The sequence below is a fragment of the Puntigrus tetrazona genome, chromosome 19, assembly GCF_018831695.1.
Source record: "Puntigrus tetrazona isolate hp1 chromosome 19, ASM1883169v1, whole genome shotgun sequence".
NCBI lineage: Eukaryota > Metazoa > Chordata > Actinopteri > Cypriniformes > Cyprinidae > Puntigrus > Puntigrus tetrazona.
The window spans coordinates 18,303,333-18,321,922 of record NC_056717.1 but is presented as its reverse complement, the minus strand read 5'-3'; the positions used below and the strand labels follow the sequence as shown (position 1 = coordinate 18,321,922).

At 37.1% G+C, this 18,590-nt stretch overlaps 1 protein-coding gene across 3 annotated transcripts; it reads left to right on the top strand.

Annotated features, from left to right (window-relative positions):
* The first annotated feature begins 203 nt into the window (after positions 1–203).
* Positions 204–18,185, top strand: cgnb (cingulin b). 3 transcript variants are annotated; one of them, XM_043217695.1, is made up of 21 exons: positions 204–361; positions 5,663–6,685; positions 6,767–6,867; positions 7,125–7,194; positions 10,230–10,354; positions 10,436–10,568; positions 10,697–10,909; positions 11,144–11,271; positions 12,438–12,464; positions 12,823–12,919; positions 13,073–13,285; positions 13,529–13,618; positions 13,753–13,995; positions 14,423–14,593; positions 14,813–14,974; positions 15,133–15,222; positions 15,315–15,398; positions 15,915–16,033; positions 16,115–16,223; positions 16,345–16,508; positions 17,298–18,185. In XM_043217695.1, the coding sequence occupies exons 2-21, from the start codon at positions 5,672–5,674 to the stop codon at positions 17,428–17,430; spliced, it is 3,486 nt and encodes a 1,161-aa protein (XP_043073630.1). In that variant the 5' UTR covers positions 204–361; positions 5,663–5,671; the 3' UTR covers positions 17,431–18,185. The 3 variants fall into 3 exon arrangements, with proteins under 3 accessions (XP_043073630.1, XP_043073631.1, XP_043073632.1); XM_043217696.1 differs by lacking the exon at positions 12,438–12,464; XM_043217697.1 differs by lacking the exon at positions 13,529–13,618.
* Positions 18,186–18,590: the final 405 nt, after the last annotated feature.

Below are 18,590 nucleotides of genomic sequence, written 5' to 3'. Positions count from 1 at the left end.
TTTTATTATGGTAAGATCAAATGCCACTTTAACGGGAATAAACAGTGGCATCAAGTTTCTTAAATTGCTTAATGGACTTGCCCTGAATTTTTTGTATTTGATTGACATTGGATCTCGGCCAATCACATGTTCTTATCGGCCGGCCTTGGGACAACTCTCCAGCCAATGAGCGCTCAGGAGGGGCGGATCGATGACGCAAAGGCAACAGGTTGTTTCGGGAAAAAAAAACGCACTGACAGTTTTGCATGGACTGTCCATCCTCGGTCTCAACGAGGAGTTTTTAATTGACACTTAACCTAAAACGAGCTTCTTTGTTACCGTGTACCTTGCGAAGGTCGTTGCCGAAGGTTTCGGAAAACAGGTAAGCAGCAGGAATGTCTTTGTTTACCCAGCGGTGTGTATTTGCATTGGGCTTTTTGTTTTTGTCGCTGTTCGTGGCCGCGGGGTTGTGTCCAGCCTTTCGGTTGTTATAATCCATAATCACATGGCTTCACAATTACGCAGGAGTTCTGCTGAGCGAAGCAAAGAAACACCTGTTGCTTTGTGTCTGAAGCTGCGGGATGAATTACAGAAGATGCGCTGATCCAGTTTGGCGTCTCTCCTCTTTAAAAATAATAAAGTCAGTGTGACTTTGACCTGCGTTGATCCCTGTGCGACCGATCGGCGTAATTTGTTTGTATATTATGTATCGACAAAGTTGCGAATTTTAAATATCCCCCAAACGTGGTTTTGATCGCGTATGCCCGTAACCATTGTCTGTATTGTTTACAAAGTCAAAGGACAGCGCAACTAAACAAGTCAGAACTGTAGCCATGTTTTTCTTCTTGTCTTTGCGTTATTAATGTAACGTCAACCCCGTATATTAAAATAACATGCTGGTTTCGATCCCACCGATACTGACTGACTTGCTGGGTGGGTGTGACGCAATTTGAACACGAAAAAAAAAAAAAAAAAAAAATCGTTTCTTTCTGCGCCTTTGCTTGCGCTTCCTCGTCTCTCTCAAGTCGTATCTGTGAAATAGAGAAACTTGGGGACAAAAACAGCTCCTCTAAAAAGTGCCCGACTCAGTGTAATTTAATATTTAGCTCTTGGTTATTTCCAACACAGTGTAACTAGAACATAGTGGAGTCTAATTGTAAACCACACAATAGCTCCAATCTAGCCTCAAACCCGAGTTCTGTCCTGTCCTTTATAATGCAATCACTTGAATAATAATAAAGACAATAAAATTTATAGCAACAAGTACACAAAAGATGTAGTCCTCGTTGGCATATGTATACTGATGGATAGTGTTTTGCTTAACAATACTCATTTAAAATGTTGATTTCAAAATTAATAGTTTCGTTCTTGTTTATGTGCTTGGATATGAGATAATCGAATTGTATTTTTTATTGTATTTTGTCAACAAACACTCATATTTCATATTCAAAAATCATATTTTTCACAGTAAGGAAAGAGCTTATATGTATCTAGTTATGACCGAGCCCCTGATATGCTTAAATGGTTATGATTGGCTGTTTAAGGTGACAAGATGTCAATATGAAACTATAAAGATTAATGTAATTTCTTCATTTTACAAAACATCAAGGTAGAATAATGTATAGACAGGGAGCACATTACAGTTATATTACAATTAAACTCTATATAGTATATATGTGTTTTCTGGTTAACTCATTCCGGTCTCATATTTTTGAATAGCAATCATATGTTTGGGAAATATGTTCCCGTTGGTTATTCTGCTCAGACACATGTGTGAACCTGAGGAGAACTGACTTGCATGCATCCAACTAAAATAGCCGTGAGACGCTTTGGTAAAAAGTGAATAAAACAATGGTTCGTGAAAAAAACGTTATACGTTAGTTAGAGAAATCGTCAATTCCAAAGGGTTAAGAGTTTACTTTTTTGGGAACATGTTAATTAAATAGCAGTTATTTAGACCATATTTGGTGATGTTTTGGTACTGATTGAAAGTGGAAGATGTCCATATTTGGGCTAAAGACTGTGCTGACATAATTGACATAAATAGCATTTTCCTCATAGCATTTTCCCTTCAGCCAAGAAAACAATGAATGGATTAAAGCCAATTCAGACACGAGTACCCTCAGGGTACTAATACTTTCAAAGAGAGTGGAAAGTGTAAATAAATAATAAATAAACCTGTAAATAAATACCTAAACAAATCTGTATAGGCATTTTTTTTAATTGAGCATTTTTTTCTTAACATTTAGAGTAAAGTCAATAATCCTTTTTATTTCCATGTGAACCGTGCAGCTGGGATGAGTCACGTTAGTGTGTTATTATAAACCTTAAGGATCTGATGTAATACTCATAATCTGTAACAGTGCATGCAGTATTTGTGTGTACGTATGTACATGAGTGGTTGGCAGAATGTGCTTTTTATTTGTAAGTCATTCATGCCGAACTGAACATCTATTTCTAGAAAAATGGTTTGAGTGTAAAGTTTCAAGAAATCAAGGAAAATTAATTAATTTTAATACAAGAAATAAAGCTATTTTCCAAATGCAATTTTTATTTTTTATAATCATCTATGATCATCGGATGTAAGTCACAAGAAAAAATCAGTCACTGCTTTTTGTTTTAATGTAACTTTAAATATATAAGTTTATGTGTGATACATAATGGATTCCAAAGAGGTGAAAAGAGATGAAACTTTTTGCCTCTTTTTTACGCACTTTTTTTACCCTACGAATCACAAACTTTTTTTTTACCAGAGTGGTTGAATTAATAAAAAAATTAAAACACAGTTAAAGCTATTGATCACTAATTACAGTAAAACTGAGTGTCATTGTTCACTAATTAACATGCTAAATCAAAGACTGACAGTCTGATATGCCTAATAGATTAATTTATTATTATTATAATTTTTTTTTTCTATTTGGTAAAACTAATGTTGCTTAAAATAGGTCAGAAACAGGGTGGTAATTTGGTTTATTGCAAATAAATCAATCGTCACATGATTGTTCGTGCAGCACAATATTTATTGTTAATTTTACTGCTTGAATGGAAGATGGTACAGAGAACTGATGATCGAGTCTAGTAACATTCCTCCAAGAACAAACAGCCATTCTGATGCCAGGTGGGACCCAGTGCCTTGTGGAGGGTGAGAATCACATCCACGTGGCCATCCAGACCGGTTTTCATAAGTTTGCAGCTTTAATATTTGGAGGATGTTAACACAGTGGTTCTAATGCAATAATTTGAGAAACCTGAAAAATGTACTTTTTAATTTGCTGAAAGTTTTTTTTTTTTTTTCCTGAAACATAGTCATGGCCAAAAATATCGGCACTCTTGGTAAACATGATCAAAGAAGACTGTGAAAATTAATCTGCATTGTTAATCTTTTAGATCTTTTATTTAATCTTTTACTGGATAATAAGTATTTAATTTGGGGGGAAATATCATTATGACCATAAATGTTTTTCTCAAATACACATTGGACACAATTATTGGCACCCCTTGAAATATCTCTGAAGTTTATTCCCACTCATATGCGCAGTTTTGAGCACTCCAGATATTTTTGGCCATTACTATATTTGTCACTCACATGCTGTCTTAACAATAAACTCAGAAATGTACAGGTAAATACTCACATAATTAATCTGCTCCTTTAACCAATGAGAAATCACACAGTGGGTTCCATTTTGCAGGAATGCCTGGAATCCCACGTATGTGAGGAAGACAATGGCTGACTTTGAGTAGCTAATCACACCTAATGGCTCAGCAGAGGCTCTGACAGTTATAATGTAACCAAATAACCCATTTTCAATAAGTTATTCATTGATAGACCAGAGGTTATTTTAGTTTAGTTCCTTCACAGATTTTGTCTCCCGGCGTTACACTGGTGCATTATAAGTTTGTGTTTAACACAGGATGCAACATACGGTCACACTTTATATTAGGCGGCCTTAACTATTATGTATGCCAAAAAATAAGTACAATGTGCTTATTGTAGCCATATTGAAAAACACTTTTGTTTCTGTTGAGGTGGAATATGGGTAAGATTAGGGACAGGTTTGCTGGTATGGGAAGGTTAAAGGGTGTGTTAAGATGAAATGAATGGGTCAGTAGTGTAGTTATAAATGTAAGTATAAATATTATTACAAATGCAATGACATATTGGCATTTTTAAAAAATATAAGTGCAATGTAAAAACATGTATATACACAGTAAGTACATTGTACCAAATAATTAATTTAAATGGATGTACACAGAAGTAGAAGCCACCTAATATAAAGTGGGACCCAAGATACTACTGCATACGCGCAGCAATTATTGAATTATGTAGGAACTGCAGAAATAAATTTGCTTCAAGACTTCAAGCTGCACACACTGATGAAGCTGGCTTTAAACGATGCCCTGCATAGCTCTGGATGTTTTCTGCATCACTTGCTTTATACAATGGAGCACATATGCGTCTCTTTAAACACCAGTAACTCAGTTAATCAGCAGATTAGACTCAGCATCTTTGATCCGTCATGCAAACATGCTCTGTGGTGCTTTGATATTATTTGAGGAATGTTCCCGTCACAGTGATAAGCTGGGTTTTTTTTAGCTAATGTTAGCTCTCCTGCGTACTGGACCTGTGTTCTAGGAAAACGGGAAGTCTGGAAGCAGAGAGGAATGTGCTAGAACCTGCTCCTACCAGCAGGCACACCTGTTTGTCACACACAAACAATATCTTTTTTTTTTCAGGTGTGAGAAGGCTCTCAATACCTGTGCCGATACTTGATAGCTGTGTCACGTACAAAACTGCTTCATATTTCTGTATACTAAAGTGTGACACTATATCAAGGAGTCGAGAGTGGTTTGTTAAATGGTCTCTTGGGAAATATTAATAGTCTAACATGTATTTGAAAGGGGAGCCAAGATGGAAGCAGCAAAACAGCATCAAGTATAATAGGTCTAAGCATTTTTTGCTTGAATTAATTGCTGTAAAAAAATGCAATTCAAAAAGGTGTTAGTATGATTTTTCAGTATGTACTTTTTTTGTGTTTATAGTGTTAATTTTAGTTTTCAACTTTTATTTTAGTTTAGTTTCCAGGTCAAATTGTCAATAATTTCAACCAGTTTTTTTATACAGTGATTTTTATTTTATTATTTTCTGTCAATTAAAGGAAACTATTTTTAATGGTTTTAGTTTTAGTTTAGTTTTAGAATAACACCACTGAGAAGATGTTTGGCGTTTTCAAATTTCTTGTGAATGTTTGGTTGATCCTAAATTCCATGCAATGCTTATTATGTATACATGAATCACAAGCATGTTCAATGGGTTGTACAGCTTTATAACCAAATGGCAGATTGTTCAGCTGACTTTCAGCATTAAAAAAGAAAAAAACTTCTATGCAGAGGATTTCCAGTAGACAGAAAAACTCCAGAGAATGTAGGTTGTGAAAATGAAATGTCACTTCCTGTTGAACCTAACAATTCTACAGTCTTTTGATCAGACTGTAAATCTATCCCACACAGCCCTGTTTTCATATGGTGTTTACCCTGTTTTTAGTTCATTACTTTGTAGTTCATGTTGTGTATCTCTGCCCTCTTTTGGCTCCTCAAATAGTCCACCAAACAGTCTAGCCTTTTAGTTTAGTCTCTAAATGGGCTAGTGCACTGATTTATTAAATTCTTTGTCTTGGCACCACAGCAGGTCACAATGAGCTCCCTCTCAGCAGACAGGAAGCCCCCTCTGGACTATGGTGTCCAGATTCGCTTCATCAAAGATTTGGACGACGCCGGCGGAGGGTTCCCAGACAGGACTCGACTGGCTGGTGGAGTTGGCGGCGTTAGCAACGGGACTCCTTCGCCGTCTAAGTATGGAGTAGCTGTGCGGGTGCAAGGCATTTCAGGACAGCCATACGTAGTACTCAAGGACGGAGAAAAGGGGGACTCTTATGGGGTACAACTGAAGACTCAGCCACAAATCCAGAGCTCAGCTCCAATTGTCACTCAAACCTCCCCATACAACACCCTGCTTCTGGGACAAAGGGAAGGGGCTCGGACTCCCCAGGGTTCCTATATCCCCGCTGACCAACCTAGCTCTCCAGACGAGGACTTTGGGAGCCCCTTAAGGAGGCCACCTGGTGACGGTCAGGCAGGGACTCAAGGAGAAGCTGAGCCCAGGACTGCAGAACATCTCACACCTTCTGCTCTGGCTCCCAAGTTTAATGAAAAGGATGATGATTCTTTTAACGAAGCAGGGCTTAGGAAGGTCAGGCAGAATGGTATTGCGAGTAGTCTGAATGGGACGGGGCTAAATGGAGCCTCATTAGATGACGACAAAGCTCCGGCTATAGACACCAAGTCACTGGCTCCCATTAATAAACTCATTAGCCGGTTTGGTGGTGGTAGTTCTGGTGATATTTCAAACTCAGAACCCCATAATCGAATTCGTCTTGATAACCGAGTTCGGTCTCATAGTGTGGATGCCCTCAATAAACCTACAGAAGAGCAACCACCAACATCACCAACAATAAACCCCTATGCTCCTATTACTCCAGCTACAGTGCCTAAACTCAGCTCATCAAAACCAGCATCTGGCAGTCTAGGACGAGACTCCACCTCTGTGGCTAAAGTGGCTGCTGTCCCCAGTTCTAAACCCCTCACCTTCAGCCAATCACCAAAGCTGTTTGTGCCCAAAGAAGCACCACCTGCTCCACCAAAGAAACCAGTGAGTCCACAAGATATTGTTCTTCTCCTTGCATAAAGTTGGCATGCATGGTATTTCAAATATAATGTATTTTTTTTCTAGGTGACCCCTGACCTCATAAAGAGCCAGACCACGAGTGCAGAAAATGAAAATGGAGAGGATGCCCAGACCAAACAAGCCATTTACAACATACTCAAAGAGGGGTATAATAATTTTCTTTATTTGAATAGAACCTGACTGCTGCCCATAAATGTATTTCACGATATATCCTGTTGTATTTTAAGGTCCAATTCTCACTATGAAACATTCAACATTCAACCAGAATACCCTAAAAACATACTTAAAACCCCTTAAAACACCCTAGCAACCCTGGACTATACTGTTACATTTTCTTTACAACATGCCACAATCGAGTCCGTCTCTGGCTCATTCACTTTCCCTTCATATTTTCTAACACTAGGTCTATTGAGAGTGAGCCAGCCATCAAACGCAAAGCAAGCCTCATTCATGAAAGGTTCTGTGGGGTGAAGGTAAGCATGCTTGTATTCAATAAATCAGTTTGCATTCCCCAGCAGTGAATAGCGTTCAGCAGTGTCTGCCGAATGAGGAAACTACATCTAGAGAGGGTGTGTGTGCCCATGGTTTGCGTATCCGTCCCTGTTTTGCATGGTTGTGAGAAAGATATTTTGAGACAGTGAGAACAGATAACAGCAACAAGACAAGTTTTCTTTTTTTGAAGAAATGAGTGTGCTTGGTAAAAAGACAGCTAATAAGAGTCTATTAGATTATTAATTGGGCCTACCAAACTCCAAAATAACAAAAAGCACCATGAAAGTTTCAGGTTTCAGGATAGAGATTTCGGTATGCTGTTAATGAGAGATGTCCAATTTATTATTGAATCTTGCTTTTGAATTTTATCCTTTCGGTGAACTATCGATACAGCTCACAAAACCAATCTAAGTGCTAAGACTGATCTGGTTCTCATACTAGGTTGTCATTGAACAACAACTTTAAATCTGTTGATTAAAGTTTGTTTCTCACACAAAGCTATCATATGACTACAGAAGACATTATGATACATAAATGATCACTTTAATAAAATCTTTACTGCGCTTTTATGTTGTTTTTGGAACTTGACAGCCCCAATCCTCATTCACTTTCATTAAATATAAAAAGTGGCGAGGATACTGACTAAAAAAACAGCATCTCTTGTGTCATCAAGAGAAGTACCTCATTCAGCTTTAGAACAAATTGTGAGTACGTAAATATTCCTTTAAAGATGGGGTTCTGTATCTTTCTGCAGGTACACGCATGCATGGGCGTGCGTGGCTGTATGATATTGTTAGCCTACTTGTTTGCATAAGCTTCCTGCATGTGAAATATCCTCCTGCGGTCTCTTGGCAACCGTCGCCTCAACAAGGAAAGCTGATTAGGGCCGCGTGGTTGAGAGCTCGCTCTTTGTGATCCATCAATAATTAAGTTACACTGGAAATGGATGCCTATGAGGGAGGGTTTCCCCTCAATCTAGGGGCCCTCTGCACGTCTGTTTGGGTTACGGTTTTAATGGCCACTCGGCGTATAGCCTCTTACACTTTCATATCCCACTGAGCGCTCGTCCATGCATGATAAACTCTGTTGTCGTTGTGGGCAGTATTGCTGGGAGACGTAGTGACTGTCGTTAATTACGCTCATTAGAGACCTTTTCAGACTCTTGGCGATTGTTGAGAGTGTTTATGCTGAGATTATACTTCTACTAAGTTTAATTTTTTTATATAGAAGTTGGTGCTTTTATTAAGCAATGAGGCATTACATCGACAGTAAAGACATTTATAATGTTACAGGATAGTTCCGTTTCTATAAATGCTGTCCTTTTGAAGATTTATAGTTAAAAACAATGCATCTTGCGTCATAATATTTCAACAAAAATATGCATTCATAATGGCCATGTTTCACAAATAGGCTTTAGCTTTTTTCATTGGTTTTGGAAGATTACTTCTAATAAGATGACTTTAATAGTACTTTAATGAGTTCTTTTTTTATTCAGGAAGTAACTTTAGACCCTGCAACACAAGAGGTCAGTTCAAATGACCTTGTAGTAGCCATGTGTGGTCATTATAATGATGGCAACAGCAGTTGAATGGTCTGATGGGATATCCTAGAGGACTGGGTTATTTGAGGAGCACACGGCTGCCTACTGGCTGTGTGTGCATGTTTAAGATCTAATTAATTTGTGTTTTACGTTTCCTCATTAAATTAAGATCAGCCATGTGCAGATATGAGATGATCCATTTAGAAGTATCTGTATCAGGACTCAGGAGTCACAATTATGTGATTGACAGTAAGAATAACTAGTGTAATGTAGAGACGATAGCTCACACAGGATGTAGGGATTCCTGAGGGGACATTTGAAGAAAAATGACTGCTGTAAGACAAATTCATAGCCTAAAGATGACACTGAACCTTCCCTTTGTAGAAATATGCATGTTTGTTTTGTAACTACAACTTGTATGAACAGAGCTATGTGTTCTGGTTTGATTAGGCCCATTGGTGGAAATTTAAAATATGTTTTATTCAATAGTTAAATTAATAAAAAAATAAAAAAATAAAATAAAATTATATATATATATATATAATTAGTTCCAGCACAGTAGTAATTATTATTATTATATGCTTAAATTAGAGATTTCTTTGTTTATTGGTAATACTTTTTATTAATTAATTTAAATAATTTAATAAAAAAAACTTTTATTTATAAAATTGAGAATTGTGCAGAATTGTGGATTAAAAATTTGCACTTGTGCCTCAGTTTGTGAAAACATGCAAAAATTGTATTTTATTATTATTGATGGTGACACTTTAGAATAGGTAACACTTGTAAACTATTAACTACAACTTTTCTCTTAAGAATTTCTTAATGGGATTCGTATTAATAGTTAGTAAGGTAGTTGTTAAGTTTAGGTATTGGGTAGGATTAGGGATGTAGAATAAGGCATTAATATGTGCTTAAATAGCACTGATAAATGGCTAATATTCTAGTAATACACATGCTAATAAGCAATTAATAGGTTAATCGTAAAAATAAAGTGTTAACTTTTTTTCTTCTTATTATTATTAGCACAAATGATAAATTAGTTCAGTTCAGGTAAATTCCACTGGACTATGTGTAGACATGAGACTGTGATAAAATCACTTACTAATCTTGTCTGTTGAAAGTTATTCAGTCTTTTAATTCCAGACATAACCATGTCCGTAAACCCCATAACTTTCTCATAATGCACGCAAGACACCAGGAAGGAGTTTTTACGGGATTTACGTCAACATTGTACAACTTGCTCAGCTGCCTTGAACAGTAGCCCCATTGCTACAAGGATAATTTACTGGCCAGAAAATAACTTTCTGGTCATAAGACACACATTTTGACACGCACTTTGATAAAAACGTTTTTTATTGCAAATGCATTCATGTAAATGTGAATTTTCAGCATGCTGTCAGTACAGCTTTATTTGTTTCGAACCCAATTTATTACATTAATTGTTAAAGCTCACAGGGGTTTTGTGCTGCACAGGGTCCGCAGATCTTAGTGACCGACAGCAATATGAAGACTGAACTGGAGCAGGCGTTCAACAAAAACACACAATTACAGCAATTTCTGGACAAAGCCAAGAGAGAACTACAGGAAAATCAAGACCAGTGAGTCTCTATGTCCAAGAAATATAACCCCGTAGAGCCTGAATTAGATTATTTGTCTGATAATGTACTTCCTCTCTTCAGAATGGTAGAGCTGCGCATGGATAGAGAGGCAGCGGAGTCTCGCTTACGGCAGCAGGAGGACCAGCTAGCTCAGCTCCAGGAGGAGCTCAGACGAACGCTGGAAAACTCACCTCAGTCCGACACGATGCAGCTAGTACGCACACAAACACAGAACATACAGATAGATAAGAGATACTATTCTTAATAAAGCTGCTTTGGGCCAATATGTCTTGTGAAAGTTAAATTGAGATTGTTTCCACCTAAAACACTCTTTCTCTGCAGAACTTGATGACGGTGCAGGCAGAGCTGTCGGAGTCTCTGATGCTGAAGCAGAAACTGGAGGACACACTGAGGCAGAGAGAGCGAGAGCTCACCGCTCTGAAAGGAGCCCTGAAGGATGAGGTGGAGTCCCATGATAAAGAGATGGAGGCCCTGAGAGAGCAGTACAGCCAAGACATGGACGCCCTGCGTCACAGCATGGAGACCGTCTCACAGGTGAACATACACTACAAGACAAATGAAGTCCCTTCCTCATGGGGAAATATTTAATCGCTTGTCTCGTCTTGCCTGATACCTAGGCCGGATCGACTCAGATGTGGGATTTGTTTTTTTTGTCAAAACCGTTATGAGAAGAACCTAGCAATTTTGCAAATTTGAATGGGTGTGAAGTGCAGTTGAAGTGAAGTTTTCACTGATACCCGTTGTTTTATTCTCTGGCCTTATTTGCAGTCTCAGCTGGAAATCGAGGAGGAGCGTCAGAAGGTAAATGCCTCCATCTTGGCTCTGGAGGAGGAGCTGGAGGTGTACAAAGAGCAGAGCGACCAATGGAAGGAGCAGCTTAGCTTTGCCAACCAAGAGTAAGCTTAAAAAAACCCCAAAAAAACATTAGTTTTCAAAATATTTATACAGTGATGCTGACCTCATTGTATAATCTCGAACAAAAAGAGTGAATATTGGTTATGTGATGTGAACTGGATCCATTGACTGCTTGGAATAGTTTAATTTTATGCAGATGAGCAGTAAAGGCCGCCAGTAACGTGAGGGCATCCAGCATTAGGAACAGCCACCTTGATTAACAGCCATCAGAGTTACAGTATTTTAGCAAACATGTTAATAGCTATGCAGCCTTAATCACGTAAAACTTTGTTTTATCAATTCATAAGGTGTTTTGTAAGATCTCAAGATGTCGCTCCAAGGTTCAAGTCCATATTTGTCTAAGGAGTTAAGAAACTCATCTGTAAGCAACCTTCTGACAACACCCTTTTATTTACATTCAGACAGTACGTATAATGAATGTTTGGCTAGAATTTTGTCCTCTGGTCCTGTAGGATAAAAGGTCCACGTTTCAATTGACTAATGTGCTACTTCACATATAGATACTGTTATCTTGTATCCAGTTCACACTGTAAGATCGCTTATGCTCCCCAAAGATGAATTTGTTTGATCAAAAATACACAAAACACCGTTATATTATTATAACTTGAGATAATATTTCACAATAAGTTATTTTTATTTAATGTGTATTGATGCTTAAAATGATCAGTATTACATGTAACTTCAGAAATCATTCTAATATGCCGATTTGCTGTTCATGAAACAATAAGAGATTTTATAGATATTTATATTGCCGTTGAAAATCATATTGCAGGTTTTTTTTTTAAGAAAGACAAAAATAAGAGTATTTTTATTTATTTAATTGTAGATTTAATGAAGATTTAATCTAAAGATCTAAAGAAGCTCTAAATTAGTTTAGATTTAATGTATCTTGCTGAATACAAAGCATTAGTTGCAACGTATTCTTAAAACAGCAGTAGCGTATGAGGAGAAGAGAGAAGTTGTAAAGCACATTTATTTTTTACAGTAGGATTTCACCTGAACTGTAACTCATAATCTTGTCTCGCAGGTTTTATATGTTGTCTTAGCTGTTTACAGTTTTGTGTGCTTCATGTTCTTGTCAGTTGTGCTTGCTAAAAGTTTTTTTGTTGTCTGTTTCATGTGTTCACGTCTGGTTCTTGTTTGCCAGGTGGGGGCAGTGCAGCGCGTTTCAAAAGTGAGAGTCGTGTAGGCGCATAACTACTGACACCACTGGCAGAAATTAATCATCAAATAACTATAGCTCATAATGTTTTAGTGTAAAACCTGTCCCACTAAAATGGCACACTAAAATGAAATCTATTATTCTGGTTTCAATTTGACACAAACAACATCGCTCAAAACAGATCTTTATCAAATCTTTTCTTACGTCATAAATCAATCCTGTCCTGTTCATGATTCTGAAATAACAGCTTCTTCTGTAGGATGTTGATTCTTCTACTGGATGAAATCATTTTAGTAAATAGCTGCACTAACACCGAGTGCAATATTGTGTGTTTGTGCGTTTTTTAATTTGTCTTTGTCTCTTTGGACAGGCTGCTGCAGGCTCAGCGGGAGAAGAAGGAACTGGAAGAGAAGCTGCTCACAGTGAAGAAGCAACCTGATGAAACTGATTCAAACTCTTTAATGAAGGTAAGACACTAATACAAAGAAAGACGGTCACAGTCAGAGTTTTCTCTCTTCTTTGGGTCAAACAGATTCACTGTGAGAGCTACCTACACACTGTGAAAGCTGAATTTTAGATGGTTTTTTTAGCCTGGTATAAAAGTTACTTTGCACTTTCAGGAGCTGCAACGGTGCCGAGATGATTTGAAGAAAGCTCTTTCAGAAGTGGAAAAACAGAAAGCAGAGGCAGCAAAAAGCGAGGAGAAGCATAAATCAGGAGCAAGAGCCAATGAGAATCGAGAGAAGGAGCTGAAGGCGGAGATTGACAGACTAATAGATCAATCAAAGAAAGACAAAGAGGAACTCAGAAAAGCACTGGAAAAAACACAACAGGTAATTTTTGAAATGATGATTGTTAAAAAGCTAACATGGTGCATTAAATCCTATTTCGTTCATAATTGTTGGACTACTTAGGACTATTTAACCCTTGTTTGTCTAACCTCGACACGCTGATTTTAAATGTTTTTATGTGCTGGGATTTTGTTGCTTTGTACAGCTTTTCACATTCTCGAGGAAAGGAAAAAGTACTTTAAATATAACTTTTTTCCTTTATTCTATTTACTCCTAAATGTGTAGCCCTCCAAAACGGAGCAATCTCAAGATACTGAAAGCAATCTAGACCTTCAAGAGACCAATGCTCGCTTAAGAGAGAGAATAGCACGCATGGTAAAACAACCATAAATTCCAAAATAGCCTTTTGCATTTAAGTATTTAAGTTATTGGCATAATTATTATGATCTCTTCTGAATTTTAGTCTTCCAAGTGAAAATAATGTATTTTCTTCTTCTTTTTATTTCCAGACACGTTTGCATTCCAGTGTTCCTGACAGCTCCTCAGATGTTCTGGAGGACGAGAACCGGAGCCTGAGGAACCAGCTCGAGGAGTCCCGGCGTGCCGCTTCTCGACTGGGTCAGGAGAAAGAGGAGCTCAGCAGACGGTTGGAGGAGAGGGAAAGAGAAAGAGAAGCGTTGAGACGCGGCAAGAGCGACCTGGAGGAGCAGAAAAGACTACTGGACCGAGCACTGGAGAAGATCAACAAAGAGGTGCGCGTGTGTGTTTTGTTTAATTTAATTTAAAATTTCTATTCATTAGCGTTAACTGTTTACATAATTTATACATATTCTACTCTTCAAGGTTGCATTTATTTGATCATAAATATGGTAAAACGCATACTATATTGCGAAATAATATTACACATTAAAGTGACTGTTTTGTGTTTGAATATATTTAAAAATTTTATTCATTTTTTCTGATGTTAAAGCAGAATATTCAGCAGCCATTACTCACGATCAATCAGAAATCGTTCCAATATGCTAAATTGCTCAAGAAACATTTATTTATTATAATCAGTGTTGAAAATAGTTGTGCTGCTTGTTGTTTTTGTGCAATCTGTAAAACATTTTTTCTGGATTTTTGTAATAGAATGTATCACTTGAAATATAAATGTTTTCATTGTTTTTTTTCTATCAGATGGAGACTATGATGGGAGATTCACGTCAGTCGGTGCAGGTTCTTCAGTCTCAGCTGGACGAATTCAGGGATCGTTCTCGTAGAGAGCTGCAGGATGCTCAGAGACTCAGTAAAGACAGGCTGGTTGAGCAACAGAGAGCGCAGGCCCTGCTAAAGACCATCCAGGAGGAGGTGAGACTATATACATATAGTGCTAAATTACCTTTTATGGTGACAAAAATCAATAATTCTAGCAAAATCAAGACGTTATCTGTGAGAGTATTCCCACTGCTTCTATCCATCAGCTAAGTTTAAATCTATTGTTATTAACATTCCTGGTTTGAACTTGCAGCCTTTCAGTTCACAACTGATCAAGCGTAGATACTCAGTGCTTTGTTGTGTGCATCTCAGGTGTCTCGTCTGAAGAAAGAACTGCTGTCATGCTCAGAGGAGAGGGACAGCGCTCAGCTAGATAAAGAGCTGCTGGGCAGCCGTCTCAAACACCTGGAGAACGAGCTGGAGACAGAGAGAGGCTCGCAGACGGACCGCAGCAGAGAGATCCGTCTGATAGAGGTAACGGTGAAGGTTTGAGTGATTCCGACCAGACAGCACCCAGTCTTTCTTTTTAGAGGCTTCTCTGAATGTGCGTATGATTTAAGAGGGACGGGAAACGAAACCAATTTCTGTAATGCGTGTAAATGTATGTTCAAAAGCGCACAATTTTGTTTCAGGACAAAGTGAAGACATTAGAGATCGAGTTGGATGAGGAGAAAAGTGGAGCAGAGCTACTGAACGAGCGCATCACTCGCAGTCGAGAGCAGGTACACAGATGAACACATTTATGTCTGGTTCATTTGCGAGCATGAGCTATACACAAGCAGGGATATACATGTATTTTGTTTTTGCTTTTTAGGTGGATCAGCTCCGTTCTGAACTGATGCAGGAACGTTCAGCAAGACATGATCTTGAGATGGATAAGAGTGCACTGGAGAGACAGGTAAACACACAGACACCTTACATAGACTTTTAATAGACTTAAATCAGAAGATTAACATAAATATATCAGGAAAAATATTAGTATGAAGCATGTTTAAAACTTTCGTTTTATTAAAGTACCCCTATTATGGGTTATGAAATGTTCATATTTTGGTTTTGGGAGTCCCAAACAACAGGTTGACATACATGCAAGGTCAAAAAACTTTCTTTTTTTATACTATGCATTTATTTTTACCTTATGCGTTGAATCTCCTCCAGAGATTTGTTGATTGGTTGTTCATTTAAAGCAGTGTTTGTGAGCTTTTAACACTCAAAAAGTGACGTCTAGTGGCAAGGAACGAATTTGCATTTTCACCAACAAGTAGGCAGGCAATATGTTAATATGTTCATTTTGACTTTCACATTAAATGGCTTGGGATTCTTTTAAAAAATGACTTGTTCCAATGATTCAGAGTCTTTAACTTTAATTCTGTCATTACTCTATATTTGATCTATATCATTTCTCTCTGTCTCTTAGGTGAAAGAGTTAAAATCTCGTATTGCTGATATGGGCACTCAGACTCGTCCCTCTACTGGACTCACGATGCTAGAAAACAAGATTCAAGAACTGGAGGACCGTTTGCGTAGTGAAGAAAAGTAACTGGACGAACACAAACACAATCAGCACATAACTAGATATTAATAAATTAAGCATCTATCTGTCTTCTGTGCATTTAGAGAGAAAAACACCATTCTAGCAGCTCAGAGGAGATTGGACAGGAAACTTAAGGATGTGACAGCCTCCCTGGACCAGGAGCGAAATCAACATGCTGAGCAGAGAGACCAGGCAAGCACACTCACATTTAAACTTCATGTACTTAAAATAGAAAGCTAATTTTCTATGATGTTATTTATCTTTCTTAAAAATGATGTGTAGACGAATCAATGTGTGTTCATGTCTCTTACAGCTGTCTCTGCGAGTGAAGGCTCTGAAGCGTCAGCTGGATGAGAGCGAGGGCGAGGTGGAGCGTCTGGAGGGCGTCAGGAGGAAGGTTCTGCGGGAGCTCGAGGAGCAGCGGGAGCTGCAGGAGGCGCTGCAGGCCAAAGCCAATGCACTGGAGAACGAGCTCAAGTGAGTATCAAATATAATGACAAATCAACGTGTTTGTATGTATATATGTGTATGTATGTGTATGTGAGTGTGTGTGTGTGTGTGTGTGTGTGTGTGTGTGTGTGTGTGTGTGTGTGTGTGTGTGTGTGTGTGTGTGTGTGTATATATATATATATATATATATATATATATATATATATATATATATATATATATATATATATATATATATATATATATATACTAAAACTAGTGCTGACAAACTATTACGTGTGTGCTCTATGTATGTTTATTATAAAAAAATATATAAATACACATATATTCAAGAAAAATGTGTTGTTTATATATGAAATATATTTATCTGTAAAATAAGTAATATTTAAATACAAACACTTACAGTACATATTTCTATCTACACAATAATTATACAAAGTACACACACACACACACACACACACACACACACACACACACACACACACACACACACACACACACACATACATATAGCCTGTCATTGATATTAGATATAAAATCTGCCAGGGTGTGTAAACTTATGAGTACAACTATATATTATGTAAACAAACACTTTTATTTTTTGGATGAAATTTAATTGTTTGATAGCACTAGTTGTAATAATAATTAATCGATTAAGAAAGTAACACTGTAAGTAATAAAAGCTACACTTCTGAGAAAAATGCAGCACTTTCTGGCCACGAGAGGGTGCACTTACAATGCTAAACTATTTACATTCCAATCACTGATGCTGGTTTCCTGTTATCTATAACAATGTGTGTGATTGTGTGTCAGGAGAAAGATTCAGCAATCACGACGACCAACTCTGGGAAGCACCTTGAGCTCTGAGGAAGAGGACAGTTACTCGGACTCAAAAAGCATCACGTCGATTCTCACTGAAACGCCGCTTCAGACCACCAACTGTTAATGACTGATCTATAGAGGGAGGAAAATATCTTTGCATACATTTTGATTCGAGTTTTCTAGTAAATATGAAAAATAATAAGAGAAATGAAGGATACAAATGATGTGACATCAGCACAGTCTGGAAAACCAAAAGCTCCTTTAGTATTGTTTTGTATAACTGCTTAATTCTGAAGACAATTCTTGCTCTTGCTCTGTTTATGAGTGTTGTTTGTTTTAGGTAGACTGCTTTATTCGTATTACCAAAATTCCCTGTGGTAATGGATTTTATCTGTATACACCATGGAATGTCAAACATTCAATATCATTTATAAACTTAGAATTTAAAAAAAATACATTTTAACTGTGGTTTCAAAATGATTTAGAATCCTCGGTGCACTTGTGCAAATTCTAATTAAGAATATTTAGAAGGCTTATTTTGAGAGCTACTCTTGCACTATGAATGACACCTTTTGTGCCAAGACAGAAAAAAATCTTTTGATGTAACGGCTATGAAATACTTGCCTTCGATTTTCATACATTTAGAAAGCTAATAAAACTTAAGCTGCTTTTTGATAATTTTTCCAGAGACATGTATGTGCTGCATAATCAGACCGGTCAGAATGTATTTATCTTTCAAACAATTATTTGTAACGCTTAAAGAACACTTTTGAAACACAATTTCATATTACGCTGTAAAATATTAGATATGTGTATATACTGTTTCGTGTTTAAAATGTATTCTTCCACTACACAGTAAAAGTAAGCTTTCACACATTACTTGTGTGTTTTTATCTTTTTATATAAGCACTGCAAAATTCATAAGATTGCACTTGAAATATGGACTGAATTAAGCAATATGAATTAAGCATTTTATATTCTATTGAACTGCAATTATTAGTGTAGAAAAATGTTAATGCATCAAGAAATGAAACATATTTGTAGTTTTAGTGTAGATCAAAATGCGATTATGTGTATGTATATGTGTACTGATAATTATATTACATGAGGAAACAGACATAAAATCATCGTTCGCAACTAAAATATCAGACTGCATAATAAAGAACAAGTATGTTATTTTATAAAATCAAGATTTTTAGTTTTTTATAAGTCTAATTGTAAAATTATATTCAGTTCATATATTATTTTAATTGTTTACTCATATTTAAGACGCATTAAAATGGG